At 39.1% G+C, this 25,835-nt stretch overlaps 1 protein-coding gene across 4 annotated transcripts in view; it reads left to right on the top strand.

The window, feature by feature from the left end:
* CFI (complement factor I) overlaps positions 1-25,835 on the top strand; it is a 790,564-nt gene that overhangs the window by 200,278 nt on the left and 564,451 nt on the right. For all 4 annotated transcript variants that reach the window (XM_044062133.1, XM_044062135.1, XM_044062134.1 and 1 more), the window contains exon 4: positions 21,553-21,712. In XM_044062133.1, the coding sequence (XP_043918068.1) occupies positions 21,553-21,712 (160 nt within the window). The remainder of the gene's footprint in view (positions 1-21,552; positions 21,713-25,835) is intronic.

Below are 25,835 nucleotides of genomic sequence, written 5' to 3' on the forward strand. Positions count from 1 at the left end.
AAGCAACTGAAATGGCTTATCAGAGGCTACAGACACCACAGAAGTGTCAGCAGCAGGACATTTATACAAAAAATAACAATCCTCGGGCACCCTATAAAACCTATCAGGCTTCTTGGAGCATGGGGCAGAGAATCAGGTGCATGAGAGGCATTGGAAAAGGCATCCAGCAAAGCAGCCCAAACAGGAGGATTAGCTGCTGGTTTATGAGACTCAACTGCAATAACTCATAGTACCTCTTATGGATATCAGAGACCTGAGCACAAACCCAAATTCCATCATCCTAGAGACTGTGTCCCCAAAGGAAATTTCTGCCTAAGGAACATCTGGACTAATAGATTCCTCCTCCTCTAACCCATAGTCCAAAGGAGAAGGAATATGACTAGAATAAGTCAGGGATTCATCATCAGAATCCAAATCTTCCTCAAAAGAATCCTGTTCTCTAGGTCTTTTGAGGGGACCAAGGAATAGCAGGAACAGAAACCTCATGAGGAGGCTTTAATGACATTAAAGCAGTAAATAGAACCTGAGTAAAGGCCTGCCACTCACTTTGTGGATCCCTAGGAGCAGAAGAAACATGTTTAGTTTTATGCTTCTTTTTTAAGGGAATGACCCCCCTGTAAAACTGAGAATGCTCAGACCCAGGAAGTCAGTGAAGATCTGTAATAGGAACTTCTTCCCCAACTAAAAGCTGAGAAACTCCTCTAGGCCCCTTGGAGAAAATCAACAGTGGTTCCCCCTGAATGTCCAAAATGGATGCTTGCATAGCCTCTTCAGACTTGCTGCCATCCGGATCCTCACCAGCCTCCAACTCAGTCAAGGCAGAGAAATCCAACAACACAGCTGGATTAGCCCCTGGATTCATAATGACCTCAGAAGAAGCACCTGACAGAGGCTGGACAGCAGAAGATTCTGGTCGTACCTTTTTCAACTTCTTTTTCCCTAATGGGTGGTGCTCGGGGTGGGATATTCCTTCAACTGTATCTTTAGCAAGAAGCTTAAAACACTGATTCCCAAAATACAAGGAAAGGGAAGAAAGCCTACTGTAAAGAGTTTTTGGGATGAACGCCTGACAAACTAAACAAGACGTATGGTCCTGAGAAGCTCCTAAGCAAAAAAGACACTTATTGTGGTTGTCTTTATAGGGAATCTGTCTCCAGTACTGGCATTTACCCTTCCTGGATGACATTAACCCCAAAGAGCACAAAAAAGGCAAAAAACAAAAACTCCAATGGGGCATTTATTTGCAACTTGTTAGGATTCAGCAAACAAGCATAGACATTACCTGTAGCATGAAAATGCATACAGCTGGTGAAAAACGGATGTAGGCAAACCGACTGATGGTGAAAAGAAACATTCAGACTGGTGGCAAAAAAGTTCTGTAAATGGTACACCTGAGCATCACCTTTATGTCCTACACTATGCAAGGAGAGTTTGGGGGAATCCCTTCTGTGAAGAATACTGCAGCAGTGAATGTAAGGACATCACAGGTTCAGAGCATCTTTTTTTACTTAATTAAACATCCTTTCTGCCACAAGAGATCATTGTACCTTGACAGGAAATTTCCCTCTTGTGAGGTCTGTCAAAGGACAGGTAATAATCACAAAATTAAGTGCAAACTTTTCAAAGTAACCACCTAGTCTAAGAAGATATTTCACTTGTATCTTTGCAAAGGATAAGAGGCCATTTTTTATAGCTTGTATTTTTTCTAGTTGTGGTAATTATTTATTTATTTATTTTACATTTGTTGACCAGGATAGTCTGACTGGATATATGTCCATTTTCAGCGGAGGCCCAGGAGAAAAGCTCCAAGATAATAATACGCACTGAACATTTAGTAAATGCTAGTTTCAAGCAGATTACAGTCATAAGCAATACCAGCATTTAGCACATATAGTACCAACTTATTGTAAAACACTTTACAAAACATAACATTATTTTCAAAGTTATATATACATAACATTACATTCAGGTTTAAGACACATTGAGCAGCAGTTATACAATTGACCCTTCCTGAAATGGAGTGGTAGAAAAAAGTTAGATGTAGTTGAAGGTAAGGCACCAAGAAATAGAAAGGTCACTAGTCGGGGTTAGTGCAAGGACATAACCAATGAGTTTTGAAGTATTTCTTGAGTTTTATTTTGAATTGAGTTAGTGAGGGTTCTAGGGTCAAGTCATCTGGGAGTCTGCTCCATGTTTTTCCAACAGAGTTGGCAAACAGCGAGTCCCCAGCTGAGTAGTTGGATTTGTATGTTTGAACTAGGAGTCTAGTGGATGATCACAGTGGCCGGGTGCTGGTGTAGGGGCTGATAATATTGTTTAGTGTAGGTGTATTTTATGGTTGGTAAAGGACTTTATTAGCCACTATTAGCTGGTTGAACTGCAGTAGGCTTGGCAGTTCAAGCCATCCTAGGTGATTTAGGTTGTGACAGTGGTGTGTCTGGTAGGCTGTGCCAGTAGCAAATCTGGCAATGTGGTTATAGCAGGATGATAGTTTATTAAGATCTGTTTTATTTAAGTTGGAGAATAGAGGTGAGGCATACAGAAGAGCTGATAGCAGATGGGAATGGGCAATTGCAGTTCTAGCAAGTGGGGTAAGGAAAGGTTTGATTCTGTAAAGAGAGCCACGTTTTTTATTAATGGTTTTGATAGCTTGATTGATATGCGCATCAAACTTCAGGTTATCAACTATGACACCCAGTAGTTTAGTTTGGGCTTCTGGGGAGATGATAGTGCCATTGTTAGCGGTTATGTTGAAGGATGTCAGGTGGGTCCTGCATGTGGGGGAGAAGAGGAGCAGTGTAGATTTGTTGGGGTTTAGGATTAGATGTTGATTGGAGAGACATTTTTCCACTGTATTGAAGGTATTTTGGGTTAATGTGAATAAAGTAGCTGGTGAGGTGTCAGAACAAATCAAGGTGGAGTCATCCGCAGATTGAATGCAGGTCCCATCTGGGATGACTGAATGAAGGTCATTGATAAGGATGGAGCAAAGAAGTGGTCCTAGTATCGAGCCCTGGGAGACTCCTAATGTGATAGGTAGGCGAGATGATAACTTGTCCTGCCATAGGACTGCCTGTTGCCTGCTCTGCAGGTAGGATTGAAACCATTGGAGTGCATGGTTGTTTAAGGAGAAGGCCTTCAAGGTATTTATAAGCATTTTGTGGTCAACCATGTCAAAAGCCGTGGATAGATCTAGAAAGAGTGCTGAGGATAGTTTGTTATATTTGCTGTTGTGGTTAATGACATTAGAGAAAGAGAGGAGGGCAGAAGTAGTACTGTGGTGTGGCTTAAAGCCATGCTGAAAGTTGGACAACAGCTTGTTCTGTGTGAGGTAGTGCATGAGTTGTATGTGTACACACCTCCATAATTTTAGCTAGAGGTGACAGAATAGCTATGGGTCTAAAGTCTGACAGTTTAATTACCACCCTTGCTCCTAAAAGGTGCCCTAAGTCCTTAATTTCTGCCATGCCCAGGTTACTTTTCTTTGCATTTCTAGACAAGACTGTCTGCTTTTTATATTTATTTACTTTTGTTGACCATGATAGTTTAACTGAGCAAGAAAACCCCCTTCTCAGAGGAGGCGTGGGGAGAAAAATTCTAAACAGAAATAAAACAATATACACTAAAGTTCAAAATAGAAAGATTTGAAAGGAAAATAGTGCATAATATAACTAACTATTAAGATAATCAAAATACAGTAAATATTTAAAACAAAGGATTTTAAAGAAACAAAAAAAGAATTAAGTATATCGGCATTATTGGCCAGTGTTGACTATTTAGCTGTATTAAAATGCAAAATAGTAAAAAGTGTTTTACTTCAGGTTGTTTTTGTAGTTTACGAAAGTGTGAGTATTTGGTAATTAGAGCAAACCAGAAAAATGTGTGGTAGAAGAAGTACTAATATAGGATGTGGAAGCTGAAAGAGCATAGAATGTGAGAGAAATAGTGGCATGGAGGGATAAGAGGGCAAAAGGGAGAGAGGAGAAGAAGATGAAAAGGATCTAAGATGAGATTTTGAGAAATATTACAGTGAGGAGGAGAAAGCTTTGGATGCTGAATGGAAAAGGACAAAAGAGATGACAATGGGAAATGTGAGTGGAGGTGAAAAGTTTTGAGAGGAAAGGGAGGTGAGATGGTATAGCTCCACATCTAGACTGTGGTTAATGCTACAGTTACTCATGTGCTAGGTGTAGTATAGCTCCACAGCTAGACAGTGGTTAATGCTGCAGTTACTCATATGCTAGGTGTAGTATAGCTCCACATCTAGACTGTGGTTAATGCTGCAGTTACTCATGTGATAGGTGTATTATAGACAATGACAGGAGTTAATGGTTTTATGTTACCTTGGCAAGGGACACGAGTAGGTGAAATTCCTAGCATTCTGTCCATATTGGGAGTGAGACTTCAATATTTTTATACATAAGCCTCTGAGCATTGGCTTGGGCTCTATCTAAGCCATATGGTAAAACTTTGTACTGAAATACATTATGAGGATCTACAAAAGCTGTCTTCCCTTTGGCAGAGGGGTATGCCATATCAGCTTGTACCCTTTCATCGAGTCTAATATTGTGAAGTGTCTGGCCTTCCCTAGGTTCTCTATCAGCTCATAAATTCTGGCCATGGGATAGCTATCAGATTTTTAAATGAAATTCAGTTTCTGAAAGCCATTGCAGAAGCTATTATTTGCATCAGGTTTAGGGACTAGTACCCTGAGACTGCACCAGTCACGCCAAAACTCTTCTATTACACTTATTTTGAACATATTTTGAACTTGTTTTGCTACCTGTTTTTGTAACTAGCACTCTAAAGGGTCTCAGTCTGGCTTTCCTTCTAGGGGTTGTGTATTTTGTTTTATTAGTTTAGCTCTCAAAGGCATCTCTGAGAGCACTTCTTTATTCTTAATAACATTTTCTCACCTTACACTTTTGTATTCTTGACAAGGATTCTTATACTTGCACTTCAAGTATAGATTTTCTCAATGTATGAACTTCAGCTTGCAGAATTCTCTACTTATTTCTATAGCTTCAACACATTAATGTGTTATATGTACTGTATCACTCGGTTTCGTGGCTAACTTTATAGTTAATCAGTTATATTCTTTCCATCACCTCAAATGGCCCTTGCCACTTGGACAGAAATGTGTTTCCTGTGGAGGGCACTGGCACTAATACCACATCCCCTGGGTTAAAGTCTCTAAGTCAAGCATTCCTATTTTAAACCTGTTGTTACATTTCCTGGGCTCTCTGCTTGTGCTCTATTCTGGGCTTCATTGAGTTTAATTTGTTCTGCAAATTGCATTTCCTCTTCCCAAGTTCCTTATCAGTGTGAAGCAACCTTCTTGGGTATCTACTTAGGTATCTACTGTAAAGAAGTTCAAATGGGGTAAACCCAAATGAAGCATGTGACACCTCTTTGATTGCATAGAGGAAGTAGAGTAAATGCTGATTCCAGTTTTTAACACTTGCATCCACAACATTCCTCAGGATGGCCTTCAGTGTTTTAGTAAACTTTTCTACTAATTCATCAGTCTGTGGATGGTGGACTGATGTCTTCAGCCGTATGACTTAAAATTACTTTCATAACTGGTTCAGTACTCTCAACATAAAGAAAGCACCATTATCAGTAAGTATCTCCTTGGGGATACCCACTGTGGGAAATAACAGTGCCATTTCCCTGGCAGTAACCTGAGTGTTAGATTTGTGTAATGGCACTGCTTCTGGAAATCTGGTAGAGTAGTCCATTATGAATAGTTTGTACTGATGTCAATTTTTATATTTTACTAATCACCCATTCCCAAGGATATAACCAATATATTTGCCAACTGCTGAATAGCTGCATACTTGAGCTGTTTGGTTAGCTTTTACATACCTACATCAACTTTATTACAAGCAGAGATAAGTACAAACTTGCAGTGTTATAAGATAGTACTGAATTTTATTTTTTCTGTTTTATTGTTTTATTGAATATTGTGTTAAAATAGTACTGCATTTATCTGCTTATTTATTTGTTCACTGAAAATTGTGAGCTCTCTCTCTGCAGTTAGTGGGTTTATTCTTCTCACTTCATTGATATTCGGTGTAGAAGTCTTAGCCTAGAGGGTTTCTCTGTGCCTTAGAGACTTAGTCCCTTATCTCTGAAATTATTTCTGCTGAATAGCTGCATACTTGAGCTGTTTAGTTAGCTTTTACATACCTACATCAGATTTATTACAAGCTGAGATAAGTACAAACTTGCAGTGTTATAAGATAGTACTGCATTTTATTTTTTCTGTTTTATTGTTTCATTGAATATTGTGTTAAAATGGTACTGCATTTATCTGCTTATTTATTTGTTCACTGAAAATTGTGATCTCTCTCTCTGTCTGCAGTTAGTTTTCCCACCCCCCTTCCCTGTTCTTGTTGTGGTGGAAATCTTGGTAGCTTTGGAATTGACTGCCCCTCCTGTAAATTTGTGTTTGAACACTCCTCCTGGGCCCATATCATTTGCTCACTCAACCGAGTACAGTGAGATCATATTTTTATTTCAGACACTCCTACCTTCCCATCTGTTCAGCTCTACCCCAGCTCTATCCTAGTCTAGTCTCATTAGCTCATCCTGCCTTATACAGAGAGAACATTTGAGTAGGCATACCCACTTAGGCCCTGAACTTGTCTGATTAAAGATTGCTGGAACAGGGCTCAGTTCTGAGTTTTTTTACTGGTTAATTGGGTAATTTGTTTAAATCAGTTTGTTTGTTTTCTATTGTTATAAAAAAAATTGCATTGTATCTTCTTTTACCGTATTTGTGTTTCTTCCTACTTTATTACCTTATTTTGCTTTTGGCTGTTCCTAAAAGTACTCGATTGTGTTTATTCTGCTGCATTTATTACTGCTTAGTAGTATCCTGATTAAATTGTAACTGTTATTCTAAGTCTTTTGATTAAAGCACTTGGGCTTCAGACCAGTTGTTTTACATTAAGAAGGTTTGTGGTCTGCACTGTTGTGGAAGGACAGGTAGCTTACATCCTTCTAAATTGGGAGTTGCTGATTGAAGGCTCAGTGTCTGTTATTCTAAAAGTGTATTAGTTCTGGTTTAAGCACTTGGGCTCCAGGCCAGTTATTTTACATTAAGAATGCTTGTGGTCTGCACTCTTGTGGGAGGAGAGGCTAGATTCAGCCCTTCTGAGTTGGGAATTTCTGGTTTAAGGCATACTGTGCCTGCTTATTTGAACTGCTTTTCTGATATTGGTGCACCTTGTCTGCTGTAGCATAGACTTGATTCAGGCCTGCTGAATCTAGCTTTGTTTGTATAACTTGAGCACTAATCCAGGCCATCTTTTTTGGAGAAGGTTCTCCTGCATCCTAGTGGCAGGAGTGTGTGGTTAGAACTTGTCTGACTGAAGACTGCTGGAACAGGGCTCAGTTTTGAGTTTTTTTACTGGTTAATTTGGGTAATTTGTTTAAATCAGTTTGCTCATTTTCTATTGTTAAAAAAATGCACTGTATTCATCTGCTTGTACTGTAATTGTGTTTCTTCCCACTTTATTACCTTATTTTGCTTGTGCTTCTTCTTAAAAGTACTCAATTGTATTATTCTGCCGCAGATATTACTGCTTGGTAGTAGCATGATTAAATTGTAACTGTTATTCTAAGCCTTTTGGTTTAAGCACTTGAGCTTCAGACCAGTTGCTTTACATTAAGGTTTGTGGACTGCATTGTTGTGACAGGACAGGTTGCTTACATCTTTCTAAGTTTGGAATTGCTGATTGCACAGTGTCTGTTATTCTAAAAGCACATTAGTTCTGATTTAAGCAGTTGGGCTTCAGGCCAGCTATTTTACATTAAGAAGGGTTGTGGTCTGAACTCTTGTGGGAGGAGAGGCTAGATTCTGCTCTTCTGATCTAGGAATTTCTGGTTAAAGGCTTATTGTGCCTGCTTATTTGAACTGTTTCTTTCTGAAATGTATGTGCCTTGTTTGCTGTAGCCCAGAAGTTAGTAGTTTATTGGCCATTTTGGGCTAATTTTTATCTCTTTCATTTCCCTGGTATAAAAAAATGCATTTGCGCATTTATTTGCTCTTGTATTCAGCTCAGCAAGTGCCTGCCAGGTGTCCTGCAGAGTTCTACAGCAGCAGAGAGATAAAAGAGAGACTTTGGAGTGATTAAGTATCATTTTTTCTGCATTTTCTTGCTGTCTTTAATGAATTCCGCTTAAAACGCCATTTTTTTAGTGTTTCTGTGATTTAAAAAGCTTGTTTATGCTACATATTGTACTTATTTGCTGCCTGCACTTGAACTAAGTCATTTTTGTGTTTAAATAATCTGTTTAACTGCTGTAGACTACACACTAAAGTGTGATATCCATTTCTGTGTATTTAAAGTTTTTTTTATTCTATCTGCTTTATTTTCTTAAAAAAAAAACAACCCCCAAAAAAATACTTGTTTCCCGCCTTTCTGAACTAGTATAGTCCAGTTTTCAGATTATTGTTGATTTCAGGGCTGTGTTACAAGTTTCTGTGTTGCCCATACCTTTCTTGGATAGAAGGAAGTTTCTCTGTTCACCTGTGAGAAAGGGGAGCTTTGAGCAGCCTATCTGTCCCTGGAGTAGTGGTTTCAGCCCATAAGATAGTAGTTTATTGGCCGTTTTTGGCTAATTTCTATCTCTTTCATTTCCCTGCTATTAAAAAACGCATTTCCACGGTTTTGCATGCCAGGCAGTGCCGGTTAGCTAGGGTTAAACTATTCCCGGCTCCACAAAGTCTACTCTTCAGTTTTTTCCCTTGGAACAAGACAAATTTTCAACTTAAGCACTCAAACCATTCATTTCACAGCCCAGCACTTGCTCAAAACTCATAGAAAGCACTAATTAACCCTAGCATTAGACCCCCCCCCATACTGTCCAGAAGGACAAGGCTCTCTATTCGTCCCTACCAGCCAATCAGTAAAACAGCTCACTTTACCTATTCAGACATGTCCAAAGGGCAGTTTCAGGTGTACTCTCCAGTCCAACTGGTGAATCTGGGCATTTTGAGGCAATGTTACAACTGCTTCATGTACACAGACAACCCTCTCCTCCTACCACCAAACACTAATATATGTGAGAGATGCAATTATACAGCCAAACTGGAGGTAAATCTCTCTCAACCTAAGACTGCAACTGACAGTCAAGAGGAAAAGGGAAATACTTGCAACACACCACCAGTCTCACATAGCCCTACTAAACCAACACTGGCAAATAACACACATAAATACATGAAAATATACTCGGAGGCTCTAAATAAAAATCTACAAAAGCAACAGAGACCTCCAAAGCAGACACCCAAGCAACCTCCACACCCCATCACAAACCATGAAACACATAATTCACATGATCAGTGTGCCACGCAATCACAGCCCTTAAGGCAAAATAACATACCTAACACACTATTAATAGGCGACTCTATAGTCAGGCACACTGATGTCCCACTAACTAGGCTGGACAAGGAGAAGGTTACAGTTAGCTGCCTGTCGAGCGCCAGGATCCGCCACATAACACAAGCACTCAGGTCACTCCAGAACAAGTACAAATATGACTCTGTCATTTTCCATGTTGTGTGAATGACCTGAGACGTACCTCCCTGGACTACATGAAAAGAGACATGGAAGAGCTCTCTGATCACGTAGCCCAGGCTGGTATGACCTTGACCCTGAGTAGTATCCTGCCCTCACCAAGAATGATGCCACAGTATAAAGAAAAAAATGATCAATTTCAACAATTGGCTAAGTTTCTGGTGTCATTCAAAGGGGATCCAGTATCTGTCTGCCTGGGATGACATGCTCGACAAGCTACATTGCTTCGCAAGAGATGGCTTGCGCCTGTCACCCTTAGGCTTTCGAATACTGGCCAAGGCCTTTTCCACCCCCATAGTGCCTTATTTAGGCAAGGCTAAAAGACAAACCCACCACCGTAAATAGCACAAGTAACCAAAAACTGACGGTAATGCTACTCAACGCCAGAAGTCTAAACCTCAAAAGGCATGCACTCGAGTCACTCCTCAGTATGGAGAACATCGATATCTGTGCAGTAACAGAAACCTGGTTTAAGACTCCAGAGAGCACCTCAGCACTTCCAGGTTATAACTCATACCATACTTTTCGGCCACAGAACCTGGACCGAAACACAAAAGGCGGGGGTGTATCCATATTCATCAAGGATACCCACACCTCCAGGTTAGTGGTGCAGCACGATGCCTCAGAGATCATCCATGTGCAACTAACAATGGGCAAAACTGCAATACAAATTGCAGCTTGCTACAGATCATCCACCATGACCCAGGACCCCAATCCGCATTTCTGGAGACACTGAAAAATATGAAGGTCCTACCAAACGCCCTAATATTGGGTGATTTCAATTACCCAAACATTAACTGGGAGAACTACTGAAGTACTAACTTCCTTGACCAACGCTTCCTAGAATTTATAAACTCGAATGCCCTGGATCAACTGGTCAACACCCCCACCAGAGGTGACAACATATTGGACCTGGTCCTCACCAACATGGGCGACTGGTGTTCCACACCGGAGGTCAACCCCTAGCTGGTTAGATCAGACCATAGACTAATTACTCTAGATATCCACATTCTGCCCTCACCCCCAATCAAGGAAACCACTGTGAAAAACTTTTCAAAAGCAAACTTCATGTTACTTAAGTCCGAGGTGGAAAGGTTCACAGCCCCCATGCTAAAGAACAACCCTATCAAAGCTGCTGAATCCCTTACAAAGGCACTCTATGAGCACCTGCAAGAATGCATGGATCGTACTATCCCAAGCAAAACCAAGACTCCTCCAAGACAAGGAAACCAGTCTGGTGGACCCCTGCCATAAAAAAGCTATACCATAGAAGAAGGAAACTAGTACAGAAAACAGTAAAATCCCAAGAAGGAAAGATATCCCTGATCAGTATCAGCAAAAAACTATGATCCCCCATAAAATCATCCAAGGCTAGCTTCGAAAGAAAAATTGCCAAGGACTCCAAATATAACCACAAATCGTTCTTTAGCTATGTCAAGAACCTAAGTGGAAACTCTCAGATCTGCTCTGAGTTAGTGCAGAATGGCACAAAATACACTGAACCGACTGATGCTGCCAACATTCTGGCAGACAGGTTTAGTGCAAACTTCACCCCCCTCTCACCCCCTAAAGGGCCCATAACCATACCAGAAGAATGTACAGTCCTGGCAATTACTAAAACAGCCCCATCCAAAGCCAAAACCACAGCTTCAATGGGACCAGACAGTGTTCCAGGATGTGTCTTACACGAGTTCCAAAATGAACTAACCTCTCACCTAAACACACTGTTCAAGCTCAGCCTCTCTACAGCCTACATACCCATAGAGTGGCACACAGCAACAGTTATCCCACTCCACAAAGGTGGAGCCACAACGGACCCCAGGAACTATCGCCCTATAAGCCTGACTAGCCTGGTCTGCAAAGCTATGGAGTGCATCATCATGGAACTCATTAACAGAGACACTGGGAACCTCCAAACATTGGAACCTACCCAGTTTGGCTTTGTTAAGGGCAGATCATGCCTCCTAAACCTGGTGGACTTCTTTGAGACAGTTATCAATGCTTTAGACAAGGGAAAGGAGGTCCACACAGCCTACCTACACCTCTCAAAGGCTTTCGACACCATTCCGCATTCTGGTATTATAAACAAGCTTACCAGCCTGAACAAAAACTCCTATGTCATGAGATGGGTTGCCAAATGGCTCACAGACAGAACCCACATGGTGAGAGTTGCAGGCTCTAGGTCTGTCTCTAAACCACTAACAAGTGGCGTCCCCCAGAGCTCAGTCCTGGGACATTTTCTGTTCGGTATATACTTCTCAGAGGTACAGGCAAGCACAGGAGGACTATGGCTGACCAAGTTCACAGACAACTGCAAACTGGGGGCCATAAATGACTCTCCAGCTGATACAGTGCAACTTGCAATATCCAGTATTTGGTCTTCAGAAGGGTCTCACTGAGACGGATACCTGGTGTCAAAATCATGGCCTCAAGCTAAATGCCAAAAAGTGCATAGTCATCCCCTTTGGAAAAAAACAAAGTACCCATGAACTACCACATACTTGGTAGTCCCCTAAATACAGCAAATGTAATAATGGATCTGGGGACCCAAAGTAGATAGTAATCTCTCCTTTGATAATCATATTGCCAAGGTGTTTAGAAAATCCTTCTATGTGGCCCACCTAATCACAAAAAGGTTTGTATCTAGAACAAAAGTGGTTATTGTGCCCCTCTACTCATCACTCATCAGACCCATCATAGAGTACAACACCCCATTTGGGATGTACCTTACAAGACACCTGCAACAGCTGGAAAGACCACAGAAGTACCTCACCAAGAGGATTAATGGCCTCAAACAGATGCCCTATTTAGCCCGACTGAAGAAACTCCAGCTGTACTCAGTTGCATACTGCTTACTCAGAGGTGATCTCTGCCTGACATACAAGGCCATGTCCAACCCAGAATTCATGGACATGCTCCACCTAAAAAAAAAACAAATCCCTGAGAGCCACATGCTCTAGGGAACTAAACCTCACCACAACGATAAATAGGACATGTTGGAGGGATAGATTCCTCTCCCAGAGACTCCCCATGCTTTGGAACAGGATTCCAATCTACATTAGGCAGAGCCCGTCACTAACACTCTTCAAGAGAAACCTTGACGAGTGGATGGGAAACAGAAAATTTACCCTGGGGATCACTGCAGTGTCTCTGCTGGACAGAGGCACAGGGAACTAATGGCTCTGCTGGACAGAGGCACAGGGAACTAATCTAAGGCGGCGGCTAAAGCCAACACATTCTGACTAGGCTTATAGATGCCCTTGGGCAGATAGCCTAGTACTTACCTATGAACCTATGAACCTATGAAAAAGTTTAGTTCTAACTTTACCCAATTGATCCACATTATTGTCACCCAGTATCCCTGAAAATGTAGTTCCCCCTATGATCACATTGGAAAAAGTCTTAGAATCACTGTCAAAGTCTGTAAATAATGCTTTCATGAGACCAAACAACATACCAGGCTGTGTATTCAACCATGCCAGGTATGTACTATCCAAGTCTGTACATAAATTGTCCATTGTCAGCATATCCAAATAATTTGTGCCAGATGCCTGAAGAACAGTGACTGTGACCTCTACAGGCCCAGGTAATCATAGGCCTATTAGCCTCACCAGCTTTATATGCAAAGACTTGGAACATATCTATTTATGCAGTAATAGGTAACTGATCTACACCTCCACACAGTTTGGTTTGTGAACTGCAGGTCCTGTCCCCTGATGCTAATAAACATCTTTGAAAGGTTACAGAGACTGTAGACAGTGGTCACACTATTCAGGCTGCTTTATCTTAACCTGGCCAAAGCTTTTGGCACTATCCCATATGCTGGCATTAGTGAAAGATTAGACAAACGTAATGCAGTCCTCTACATTGCCCCTGGATTGCCAATTGGCTCTCCAACAGATCCCATGTTGTGCAAATTATTGGTCCCCTCTTTGATTGTAATTGTAATTAGTGGGGTACGGGACCAGTGATGGCCCTCTCCTATTGGGCATTTGTTTTGAATATACCCTGACAATATCCCTAAAGTATGGCAGGCCAATATTGTTGATGACTGTAAGCTGGACTCTGTTATATGCTCATATACTGATACTAAAGAGCTTCAACAAGGGCTGGAATATGCATATACTTAGTGTATTAAAGCTTTTTTTCACAGATTTCTGCTGCTTATAAATTACCTTCAATTGCACTTTCTGTAAAGAGAAACTAGAAACTGCACTGCCTCTAAATAAAGGACTTTGACTCAAGGTCTAAAATGTATTCTCACATATAGCACAGATAGCCAAAAGAGCTGTGATGTGGTCAGGTTTTGGCCGGTGTCAACAGAAGATGTAAAAGTGAAAAATATTGTAGGAGAACAACCAAGGTTTGTTTTTAAGAATAGAAAGAATATTAAAAGACTGCTGTGTGGCAAGGATGGCTTTGAATGAAAAAATGTATGCCAGTAGATAGGAATGGTCAAATGTGGGAAGTGCAAAGCTTGTCCCTATATAGACAACAGCAATCTTTTTGTGCATCCTGTATCTGGAATCAATCACCTGTTGAAAGCTAGTGCAACTTGCAATACCCAGTATTTAGTCTACCTGGCAACTTGTCGAAAATGCTCAGTGTTCTATATTAGAAAAATGGACCAGCATTTGAAGGACAAAGTGATATGACATTTGAGGGATATTAAGCACAAGGATTTAAAGAATGTGCTGGCTGACCACGTTGTATCTTAACCTGATCATGGCTTTATGTTTAAAGCTTTAGAATTATTGGTACAAACTCAGGGGGCGGAGATGTAAAGAACTGCACTGAAATGTACGAAGTGAGTTAGATAGTGAACTTAAGGGTTGATAGCCCCCCAGGCCTAAATACAATGGCTCCACTTAAACCAATACTAAAGAACAGACATCCTACTATAGGCTAAGTAAAGGAGTCTTGTCATCCCTAAAAATGTATGATTAGTTGCTACAGTTTTAGATTGGTTAATGAGTATTCATTGCCTGCAGCATGTGGACATGATTTGTTATTTAACTTTAGTTGGAGAGCTATGGAGAATATGATCTGAAAAAGGCTAAATAGCTGAAAATGCTAATCATTTAGAGCTCTCTTTTGTTGGAAGTCTTTTATGTTTTGGTTTTAGCTGTGGTGGTTCACCAGGAAGTTTTTTCTATACTTCAATTGCATTCTCTGTTTTACAGTAGTAGAAAAAAGTTCAAAACTCTAATTCTCATGCTTATTTCACTTTATGCATTCCATTCACTTTGTTCTAAGGGTACTCAATCATGTGCCATTTTTATGTTTGTCTTAGTCTCTTTATGTAATTCTCTGTGCTGACTTCTGTCTTGTACTGATTTTTACTTCAGAATTTCCTGTCAGTTCATCCTTACTTCCTATAAAAACATTTTTCACAGTATAATGTCTCTGCTACCGTACCTTTGGGACATACTTCTAATAATAGATAGGATCCTTTTGACTGTGTAACCACAATGACATATTGCCTTCTATTGCAGTAATTTTCCCTAGTGACTCCTCTGAGATTGTGTACATCAGCTAACCTTTTAGGAAATACAACAGATATAGTATGATAGGGAGTTTGTGCTTAAGTATTGTTTTCACTTGGCAGCATAACTAAAAGTACAAAAATGGAGCAGGATACAGGAATAAATAAAATGTATTAAGCGTTTTCATCAAATATTAGGATTGACTTCTTCAGAATACCCGACAGTCAGCAAGACCATCCTTTTATACATACAACAATTAAGCCAGTGATTGAATACAATTGAATAATTGAATAATTAAGCATACAAATGTTTAAAGACATAGACTCCCTTGTTTTCTGAATTGTTTCTTTACCAGTAAATTAAAATAATATAAGCCATTACTTAGTACCACTGTAAAAAATGTATATATGTGGTAAATGTGTCCCCAACACTAAATTACAAAAAATGCCAGCTTGTAGGTATAATACAAAACTATCAACTGTTTTTAGAGAAAATATGAACATCATATGTATAAATCTGTGCAACAAGCAATATATACAATAAAATATGTCCACTAAAAACCCAAAATGTCTTGAAACAAACAATAGTCTCACAATCATGATGTAGTATAAATCTTCCATAGTCAACAAGTTTTTGTGTGTGTGTGTGTGTGTGTGTGTGTGTGTGTGTGTGTGTGTGTGTGTGTGTGTGTGTGTGTGTGCACGCGCGCGCGCATGTGTGTGTGTGTGTATATGCATGTATGCAAGTATGTATATATGTATGTATGTCAAGATGAGTGCTATTTGTCTGCTGTTCTAGGGGAAAGCATATCTGCGCTTCTATTTTGAACTCAGACAGGGACTATGAATATCCTCTGGGATTTTGCTACAGAAACTGTCATCATGTTTAAGTAACAGTACATAAGCCCATTAGTTGTTACTAGGAGGAATACCAGATTAGGATCAGGAGAAGGGTGGGGAATTGTGGAGGCATTCGAAGGTAAAGTAGAGCAAAAAGGAGTCAAGCTATCTAGTAGTTAGTGCAGAGGACTAAAGCCCTGAGCTGTTAATGAGCTGTTTCCTGTGCCCAGGGTACAGGGTTTGATTCCTTTAACTTTCATTTTCCAGTAGTGTAACTATGGGTAAGTCACTTAACAAGACAGTTTTCCAAGGCTGTCCCTAAAAAGGCATGTTGTTGTTGTTGTCTTTCGGCTTTTCCCGGTTAGGGGTCGCCACAGCGGAACTCCAGTCCACTAATGATTGGCAGTAGATTTTCATGAACGCCGAGGTGCCAGCTCGACGTTCATCCTTCAACGAAGGCACGCCCATTTATGCATGTCTTTCTAATGCCCACCCAACCGCAGGGAGGACATGCAGACTAAACACTGAAGGCAGTCCCCTCACTCCAGCCGGGAATCGAACGGGAGAACCTCTTGCTGTGAGGCAACAACGCTACCATTGCACCACCATGGAAGTTGTCCCTAAAAAGACATAATTTGTCAAATGGGGTTACCTTATCACCAAAGCGATACTTATTAGTAAATGATAGCTATTAGAATTCTTTGTGAAGTTACCAGTGATTCACCTAGGAGGGAGCTAGAACATGTATTGATTTGTTTATAATTTGTTGAATGGGTTAGTCCACTAGGCCAGATGAATCTGACATAATTGTATAATTTTCAGTTTTTGTTTTATTACTTTGGAGGAGCCTCTGTGGGTAACATCCCATAGAAGAGTTTGCAGTACAGCAATGAAGTAATAAGTTTGTGTTATGTATTAAGGAGATAGAAATCTTTGACTCAATATAAGGTGGAAGTGGTGAACACCATCAAAAGATGTTGGTCACCATTGGGTGCCTGCCATTTGATCAAAAGTACTATTATTAAGTGCAGAATGATTACAAAAAAATGAATGAAACAACCTTTACTTTTTCCTATACTGTTGTGTGACCCTTGAGTAGTCATATTTAAGTTTGGGGGTGTGAGGGTGCAGGGGGTGATTGCCATCCTATACATTTATAGGAGATTACTAGGGTAACAGCTCAAGAGCCCTTACAATCCTTACCAGGTTTACTCAGATTTTACCCAATTTTATATCCCTAGGGGAGAGACAACAAGGATCAGCAAGTGGGGTTTTGACAATTTTTACCAACTGCCTCTGTCATTAAGGGACATGTGCTCCACCCCAGGAGTGAATTTTGTGATTTTCCATCCATTGGTCCAAATTGCACTTGAAAATGGCCAGAGAATCTCTTTTTCATATGAATAGGATGCCTTTCCACAGGAGAAACAATCTCTGGGACACATATCTGTCTCTCAAGCATGATCTATTCATGTCAGAGATCAGGTCTAGATCTTTGAAGTGGATAACCCTCAGCAAGTTAGTTATGTGAATATGGAACATTTCCATCAGGGCTGGATCAGAGACTGCCTTGCAGATCAGACACAGATCACCACTCAGTAATCGGCAGGAAACTGAATACAGTGATAGGGCTTTTAATTTGTCTGCATACAACATGTTGGTTATAGCTTGTATTTTTTGGTGAGAAGCCTCTGAGGACACTCCAGCCATTGCAAGTACCTAGTGAGGTATATGCCAAAGAATGCATTATACTCAATTACTGGCCTGATGAGGGCCAAGTACAGTGGTACTATGACATCCTTAGATCTGGATCCCATGCCCTTAATTATAAACTGTGCTAGACAGAAGGATTTCCCCATCACCATTGACACATGGTAGTCAAAGTTCAGATTACTTTCTAAGTACCCAGATCTCTTACCACTGGGTCCACTGTTGGGATGGAGGTGCTATCAGTATTGTAATTTGCAGGGGTATTTGATCTCTTAAAGGGTAATATTATGCACTTCTTCGCATATAGTTTTAGGCCATGGCTTTGACACCAATCATTAGTCTACATTAGACCATTCTTTAGGATATCAACTTAATTTGGGGAGTCGATGATTGTCCCCAACTTGCAGTCTTCAGTAAACTTGATCAGCCAAAGGCCACGTACATTTGCCTTGACATCTGAGAAGTATATTGCAAACAGGAGGGGGCCCAACACTAAGCCTTGTGGTACTCCACTAGTGACTGGTTTCTTGCAGGATGTGGATTCCCCCACTCTAGCAACATATGTTCTATCTGTGAGCCATTTGGCTATCCATCTGGTGATGTAGAGGTTTATGCCCAATCTTGTTAGTTTATTTATAATACCTGAGTAGGGTATTGTGTCAAATGCCTTGGTCAGGTCAAGATAGGCAGTATGCAATGTCTTACCCTCATCCATGGCCTTCGTGACCTTCTCAAAGAAGTCCACCAGACTGTGCAGGCAAGACTTGTCCTTGACAAAGCTGAACTGGGTTGGGTCTAGAGTCTGGAGATTTTCTATGTCATTGTTAATCAGGTCCATGATTATCCTTTCCATAGCTTTGCATATGAGGCTAGTCAGACTTATGTTTCCATAGTTTCCTGGGTCCATTAATGGTCCCCTCTGGTGCAAAGAGATAACTGTTGCTGTCCTCCACTGTACTGGGACAAAGCCTGTCTGGAGACTGAGGTTCAATAGAGATCTGAGTGGGTCTACTAAGTCCTGCAAAAAACATTAATTCCAAGATTTGGTGAAAGTTGTAGCTATAAGCTGCTCACTCCTATGGGGAGTATTTGTGGTGCAGATAAATCCAGAGAGGCCATGGAGGAGGGACGGTGTCAATGTGTGTCTCTATATCTGTAAGGGCATGAAGAAGGCTGCATGACCATGTGTGTGTGTGTGTGTGTGTGTGTGTGTGTGTGTGTGTGTGAGTGTGTGTGTGCATGTGTGCATGTGTGCGTGCGTGTGTGCGTGTCTGTGTGTGTGTGTGTGTGTGTGTATGTGTGTGTGTGTGTGTGTGTGTGTGTGTGTGTGTGTGTGTGTGTGTGTGTGTATATGCGTGTGTGTATGTGTATGTCTGTGACTTTGCCTGGGTGGTCACACTAAAAGGGTTAGGTAGGGAATTGCAAGTCTGTATATGTGTGTGTGTGTGTGTGTGTGTGTGTGTGTGTGTGTGTGTGTGTGTCGAGGATGAAGCCTACAATGCTCCTAATGTGTTTCCAGTTGAACACTGAAAAGTCTTCACAGCAAGAATTGCTTATGCAACACAAACCTTTGCGCTCACTAGGAGAGGTATTCCTTGTGTCTCTCTTGATCCCATGTGAGAATGGCACAAGTCTGCAAGCTCCCATGTGATACCTCTTTCTAGTACGTAGCAGTCAACTTTGTCCTGGTCATGGATGTGATGGTTTTTCAGCTTTTGACAGACTTGTCTGCAATGCAGAGGACAGTAAAATGCAATATCATGGGCACTGCCTTCCAAAGCTGCTACTAATACATGCTGACTACCTAATGCTGACCTTCTCCTATCATGCCTGGCGTACAGACAAGCTAATCACCCTGACTCACCAATCAGATATTATGCAGTTTTTGAATCACACCATCATGTTTGATTTCATTATTTGCATACATTGTGGCTTTCATCAGAATGTTAAAATGAATTAGCATGCCATTATGCGATAATTTACATGTGTGCATACTGCACTATTTTCTTGCTTAACATGATGTTTCATAATCACAACCGCCCTTTGTGTCACTGTTCGCTAATTTATTTCAGTTAACGAAGTGTTTTTCTTTTTTTTGTTTCTGACTATTCCTATTGTTGCTCAGAAGAGGTTTTACTTTTTAAAGACTTTAGAGATACTTTTACACATTGATAAAGAAATCTGAATCATGTGTCCATAGTTGTAAGAAAGTCTTCCTGTATTGCACAGCTGCCACTGTCCCCTTTATTCAGCCCTCATTAGGCCAGTCATTTGAATATAATGCCTCCTTTGGCATGTACCTGTCTGGACACACTTAACAACTGTAATGCCCACAGGGATGCCTTACTAAAAGGATACAAGGCCTAAACAACATGTCCTAAATGGACCAACTCAAAGCCCTGTCACTATACTCAGTGTGTTACAAGCTGCTAAGAGGTGACCTGTGTCTGGCATACAAGGCATTCTCTGACCCATTACTGATGGATTTACTGCACATCAACAAGTCAAACGGCATCAGAAGTACTTGGTCTAGGAATATAAAACTCTTCTGCTACATCAACAGAACAGTTTTGAGGGATAAGTATATCTCACAGAGGATACCACTGCTCTGGAACAGTCTCCCCATACACATAAAACTTCATTCCTGTCCATATTCAAGCACAACTTGGATCTATGGATGGGAAACAGAAAATTTACCCAGAACTGCCCCCTGTACTACTAGTGGACAGAGGCAGCTCCTAAATGCTTTATGTCATGCATGTGTCTCCTCAAATTATCTATGCTGTGATCCCACTTATTCTCATTAGAGGTAAGATATAGTTATTGACCATGGGATGGGTAAGGCCAGTCTCTAACCAAATGGGATAGGCTAATTAGAGAACAAAAATGGAAGCCGGCAAGGCTTAAAATGACTCTCAAGGGCAGCTAGCCTAGTTTTTACCTATGAACCTATGAATACAACTCTAGATGTTAAGTTTCAAGATAGACAAAATTTCAAGATATAGCTGACAGTTTTATTAACTATCTGCTATGTATTGAGATTCCAGTGTAAATCCAACAAAAATGCATGTTTAATTATATTTAATGCTTTAATGTGTTAGTATGTGTCAGCAGACCATTACAAAATGATGAGATGAAACACAATTAGGCATGAGGCAATTTGTGCTTTGTAAAAGTAGGTTTAGGATATGATGTCTCAGAATAACTTTATAAAGCACTTGCAGTAGTCTGTGTGAATGAAATGTTTAATATGATAAGTCAGCAGATGCTGCCATGTTTGAGATGCCAGTTACTGTTATTATGTTAGGCTAGGACTGGTGCAGAGCTATATTATATTATTGTTTATGATCTCTCAGTACTTTGGTCGCATGTTTACAGATTTAATTGCACATAGTAGTACATATTAATTGTGCTTATTTTTCTATGAATGTATTCCTTCATAAAACTATCACTTCTATTTTGTTACTTTTTTTCCTGAAGTATTTGACAGAAAATGTTAGAGCCATTCTGTTTACTATCCTATCCTAGAAATCAAATAACCTCGTATACTGTTTTTGTAATGTTGAGATTCTGAAGTCAACTAAAAACTAAAAAGCAGTTCATATTTTTACAACTATCAAAACTATGCTTTATATTATTATTGTTTTTATTTTTCCTTTTAATCAGCTCATATTCATTGTATCTTATCACCTCATATTTAACTTATTTTCATCAACCTTCCTTAGGAAAGAGTGGCATTGATCTGGGCAGTTGTGGATAAATAACAACTGGTATGTGTATGCCCTAGACTGACTAGAATTCTCAAACTGCAAGACCCTGTTTAACAAATACGGGAAATTAAAATGTAGATTTTCCTGCCTTTCTTATACTAATGTTTTCATATAAGTCTTATTTGTAGCTGTCATTATGTGCATGTCTTTCTTTCCTTAGAAACATTTAGTGTGTCCTTGGAAGAAAATGACACTGGTTCAGCAGTAAATGGCACTGTCAAAGTGAAATTGCCAGGCAATGAAAACTTTTTACCTGTATGTCAAAGTGGCCTAAAAATAACAGAAGCAAATGTAATTTGCAGAGAGCGAGGACATGTAAAGTAAGTCATCTATCATTTTCTACTTTTTTGCATGCTGAGTTTCTCATGATAACCCTTCAAAATAGATAGTATCATCTCTGCTTCTTTTAATAGGCTTAGTTGACCTGTACACATATACACAGCAGAGTTAAAACTGGTTGTATTTTCTAGATGTAATAAAGTTTTGAAGTACGATTAGAAAGAAAAGTTCTTAATGTAAATTGTCACAAATTCATCTTATGATTTTGTGCTATGCAGAACTTTCTTTTTTGAAAAAAAAATATTTTGGTTATTACAATAAGCATATTTACAATACTTACAATCAGTATTTCCATTTACAGTATATTCATTTTTCTTTTGGTAACAGCATTTATATTGCCCCTATGATGCCATTGCATGTACTTTAGTAACACAATCCTGTAATTCCCATGACAACCTACTAATCACTTGACTGCACTTATTATGGAGAAAAATACAAATCACTGTTAAATTGCTTCTTAATGCTCTTTCCATTTATTTTATTACCCATAGTGAGATATGGATGCAATTTATCCACATAAATCCTAACAACCACATTATTTCAGAATCTATGATTATCTTTAAATGGTCTCACATTTATTACCACTTTCTACCAGTTCATAGTCAGGTTCTGTAATCTTCTTTTCAATACAAACTTTCTATAACAGTTCCTTATAGTATGGTGCTTCCTAGTCTCTCTTTCCCCAAAACCCTCCATAAGCAAGTAGGCCTGAAACTCTACCATTACTTCCTCTGGTACTGTGGTCCTTAAAGCCTAATGTTTCCCTTCCTATTTACCTTCTATGCCTAATAATATAGTATATAAAGTTTCCAGTTTATTATATCTTTTCTTCCTTTATCTGTTGACATCTCAGATTAAAGGTCAACACTGTAACATACCACCTCTTCATTATTTATACCACATGGTCTCTTACACTTAGACTTCACCTGTTTATATTTGCTGAAAGTTTGTATCATGCCCCTGCTTTCAAAAAAATAACACTTCAGTCACCCTTCAAATTTACTAGCAGGGGATGAGGTACCTGTGATATCTTCCTTTAATGTTGCATTTCTAAATCAACATAATCTTTTTCAGTCACTAAAGCAGAATTGGTCTGATTAGTATAGTCATTTCTCATTTCTTAACAAACTTCCCTTTTCAGTTATCATCAGACTTCTTAATTGTACTTGTACACTGAAATATCATCCATTTTACATTCATTTCCAGGTCACACCAGTCATTTGACCCCAATATCAGTAAATTACTATACATAATCAATCTTAAAACACTATAATATGCTCCAATTTCAATTGTACATCCCTGATAATTATACAAATCAAGGAAGATACACTTTCTTATTAATGTGTCATACATATGCCCCATTGATAGTCATATATTTTGCCTCTACATCCATCTTTCAACCTATATTTATCATCCTGGAGACAATCAATCTACAATTATTACATATTTAAGCTTGATTACTAATTGCACTAATCATTTATCTTTACAAAACTGTGTATATATTATTTAAAAAAACATTCTTAATGCTGCATTAACCTGGAAACATTGCTTTATTTATTTAACAGAATAAAGGTAAAACAAAACAGGAAGCATTATACCTCTCAATTGTCCAGATTTTCACAGAATGTCCAGATATTTGCCTCATATTTTTGGTCTATTCCTCAAAAAATGTGCGGTTTTCTGGCAAATTGCTAGGATGATCTGAGGATTGAAGTCATCAAAAATGACATACATTTGAGTTTCAGGTTTCAAATCCTGCAGAAAATGTATGTTAACACAAACCATGTTATTTTTAGCAATTTTCTAAATTTATAAGAGCAATATTTAAAAATGTTTCCTATTTTGGACCTGTGTCCCTTGATTTTGTCAGGCTTTGTCCAGATTTCTTGTACTAAGAGGTTGAGAGGTATGGGAAGCATGCTTCATATTTTGTTATTCTTCCAGGCTATTACTTACTACTATGATCAATATGTTATCATTCTATCTGTAACTTAAATTTACATTTTCATATAATCCTTTCATCAGTCCTTCACTTGTGTCACTCCTCCAAATTCTTACTAGAATGATTCCTAATTTACTGTTATGGTCTGATTTTATGCACTCATACAGCCTTTTCATCAGTCCATCTTTTTGCTTGCATACCATTACCTGTAGCTAATATTTTTACATTGATAACCCTCATCTCAAATTTCAGTAGATGTTTAAGTTCAGTTAAGAGAAACCTACTCCATAGGAAAATAGGCATTAAATATGCACAAATCCTAATGCTAATTCCTAGAAAATACTCATGGGCAACTGCCAATTTAATAAATATGAATGCTGGGTGTCTTTATATACAAATATTTAATGAAAAACTATGTACTACATGTAAGCCTGCTTAGAACAAGGGCCTTCCTTCTTCATCTGCCATACATTTGGAATAACAGAAAAGAAGAGACAAGAGTATAAGGGTAATCCTTTCTTATTGTAAATATTCCATACTATTGTTTGTTCATTGATATAGTTGTTATTTTGTCATATTCTGACCTCAAGATTTAAATCCTCATATGGTTAACCCTCCCCATATGTTTAGGCAGAGAATGATGATAAACTAAAATGGATGCTTACAAAAAAGCTGTAATTGCTGACACTTTAAAAAGACATTAATAGTGATAAACATGAAAAAACTCAATTTGTCTACCAATGACAATTTTGCAGCATATTTACAAACATTGGGTATAAGGTTTTGCTACTGCATATACACTCATATGAAATATTAAAAATAATCACATAGTCAGGATCTAGGTCACCTTTAGTCCTTACCTCTATTTACTGGGTAAAATATTTCAATGACTTACATTTAGTAGACATGGCCCTATTACACCCCAGTTAATATTATCATATAGAACTTTCCAGTTTATCTAGCCATCCTTTCTTGGGTTTGTACACATATATACAGGCATCTCTACTGAACTGCATCAGTATCTCTCCCAGATATTCTTTATTTCTGAAATAAAATCAGTTTCCCTCAGTTCCACAGTCTCTGCATTTATGTTTCATTCATCTATTTAAATCTTGTTATCTGGGGTGGAACACTGATCCCTGTGAATCATTTACTGGTTCAGCCCAGGTGCATAAGGGAAAAATATATGCAGCAGAACATAGTGTTCCAAAGTTAGCAAGTATACAGAAAAATGCCATATATACAAAAGAAAATAGTGCAAAAGAGTTAACAAGAGTAGAAAACTGAGAAGTATGTGTAAACTATAACAAAACTGCAAAATATCTGCACAAAAATACAGACAGGTTGGAAGCTCTGCTAGAGAAAATGCCTTTTCCAGACTGTTATGCAACCTCAGAGTTGTTTCATATAATTAATGGGGAGGAGGTGAGGGTGCAAGGGGATTATCCCCTGAAATATATTGAAACACATGGCAGAACGTAATGTCCTAGAAAACCATTGAAAAATCTGACAAAATCAAACCACATTTTGTCGATGTTTTTTGCAAGGAGCAAGCCCTCCTGCACCCCCACACCCTCTGCTAATTATATATACCAAGTCAGACATCCCAGAGCAATGCAGAAAGGGCAGAAATATAAAACTTCCTTAGTATACCTTCCATTGTCAGTATGTTGTGTTTAGATATTTTTACTGTTGTGACACTGCTAGCCCAGCTATCTGGAATTTTGTAAATAATTCTATGTCATTTGTGAATATTGATATGATTTATATAGAACTGTATGTTATGTACTGAGCTTCAAGAATGTAACCACAGTATGCCCTGCTGGAATATAGAAGATTAACTTACAAAACTTCAAGAAAATAAGTTGAAATTAAGTGCTTTACGATGTGCTATAAAAGTTAGTTTCAATGCAGCAAGCAGACGCACTGCCTAGAGCTAGAAGTTTTTCTATTGTCATGAAAGAAAAGTAATTACTAGGTTTAAAATGTAAAGTGTTTTATGCTTTATGACTTCCTACCAGCTGGACATATGATAGATATGTATTTCTAACACAGAAATGTTGTTTCTGTTAAGCTTGGGAATTGAAGTCAGGTGACAAAGAGTGATATCTTCTAAGCTAACCCGGCAGTAATGTTTCATATTAATTTAAGAACTCTCTCAG

The sequence above is a fragment of the Protopterus annectens genome, chromosome 2.part1, assembly GCF_019279795.1.
Source record: "Protopterus annectens isolate FY-2018-M chromosome 2.part1, PAN1.0, whole genome shotgun sequence".
NCBI classification, from domain to species: domain Eukaryota; kingdom Metazoa; phylum Chordata; order Ceratodontiformes; family Protopteridae; genus Protopterus; species Protopterus annectens.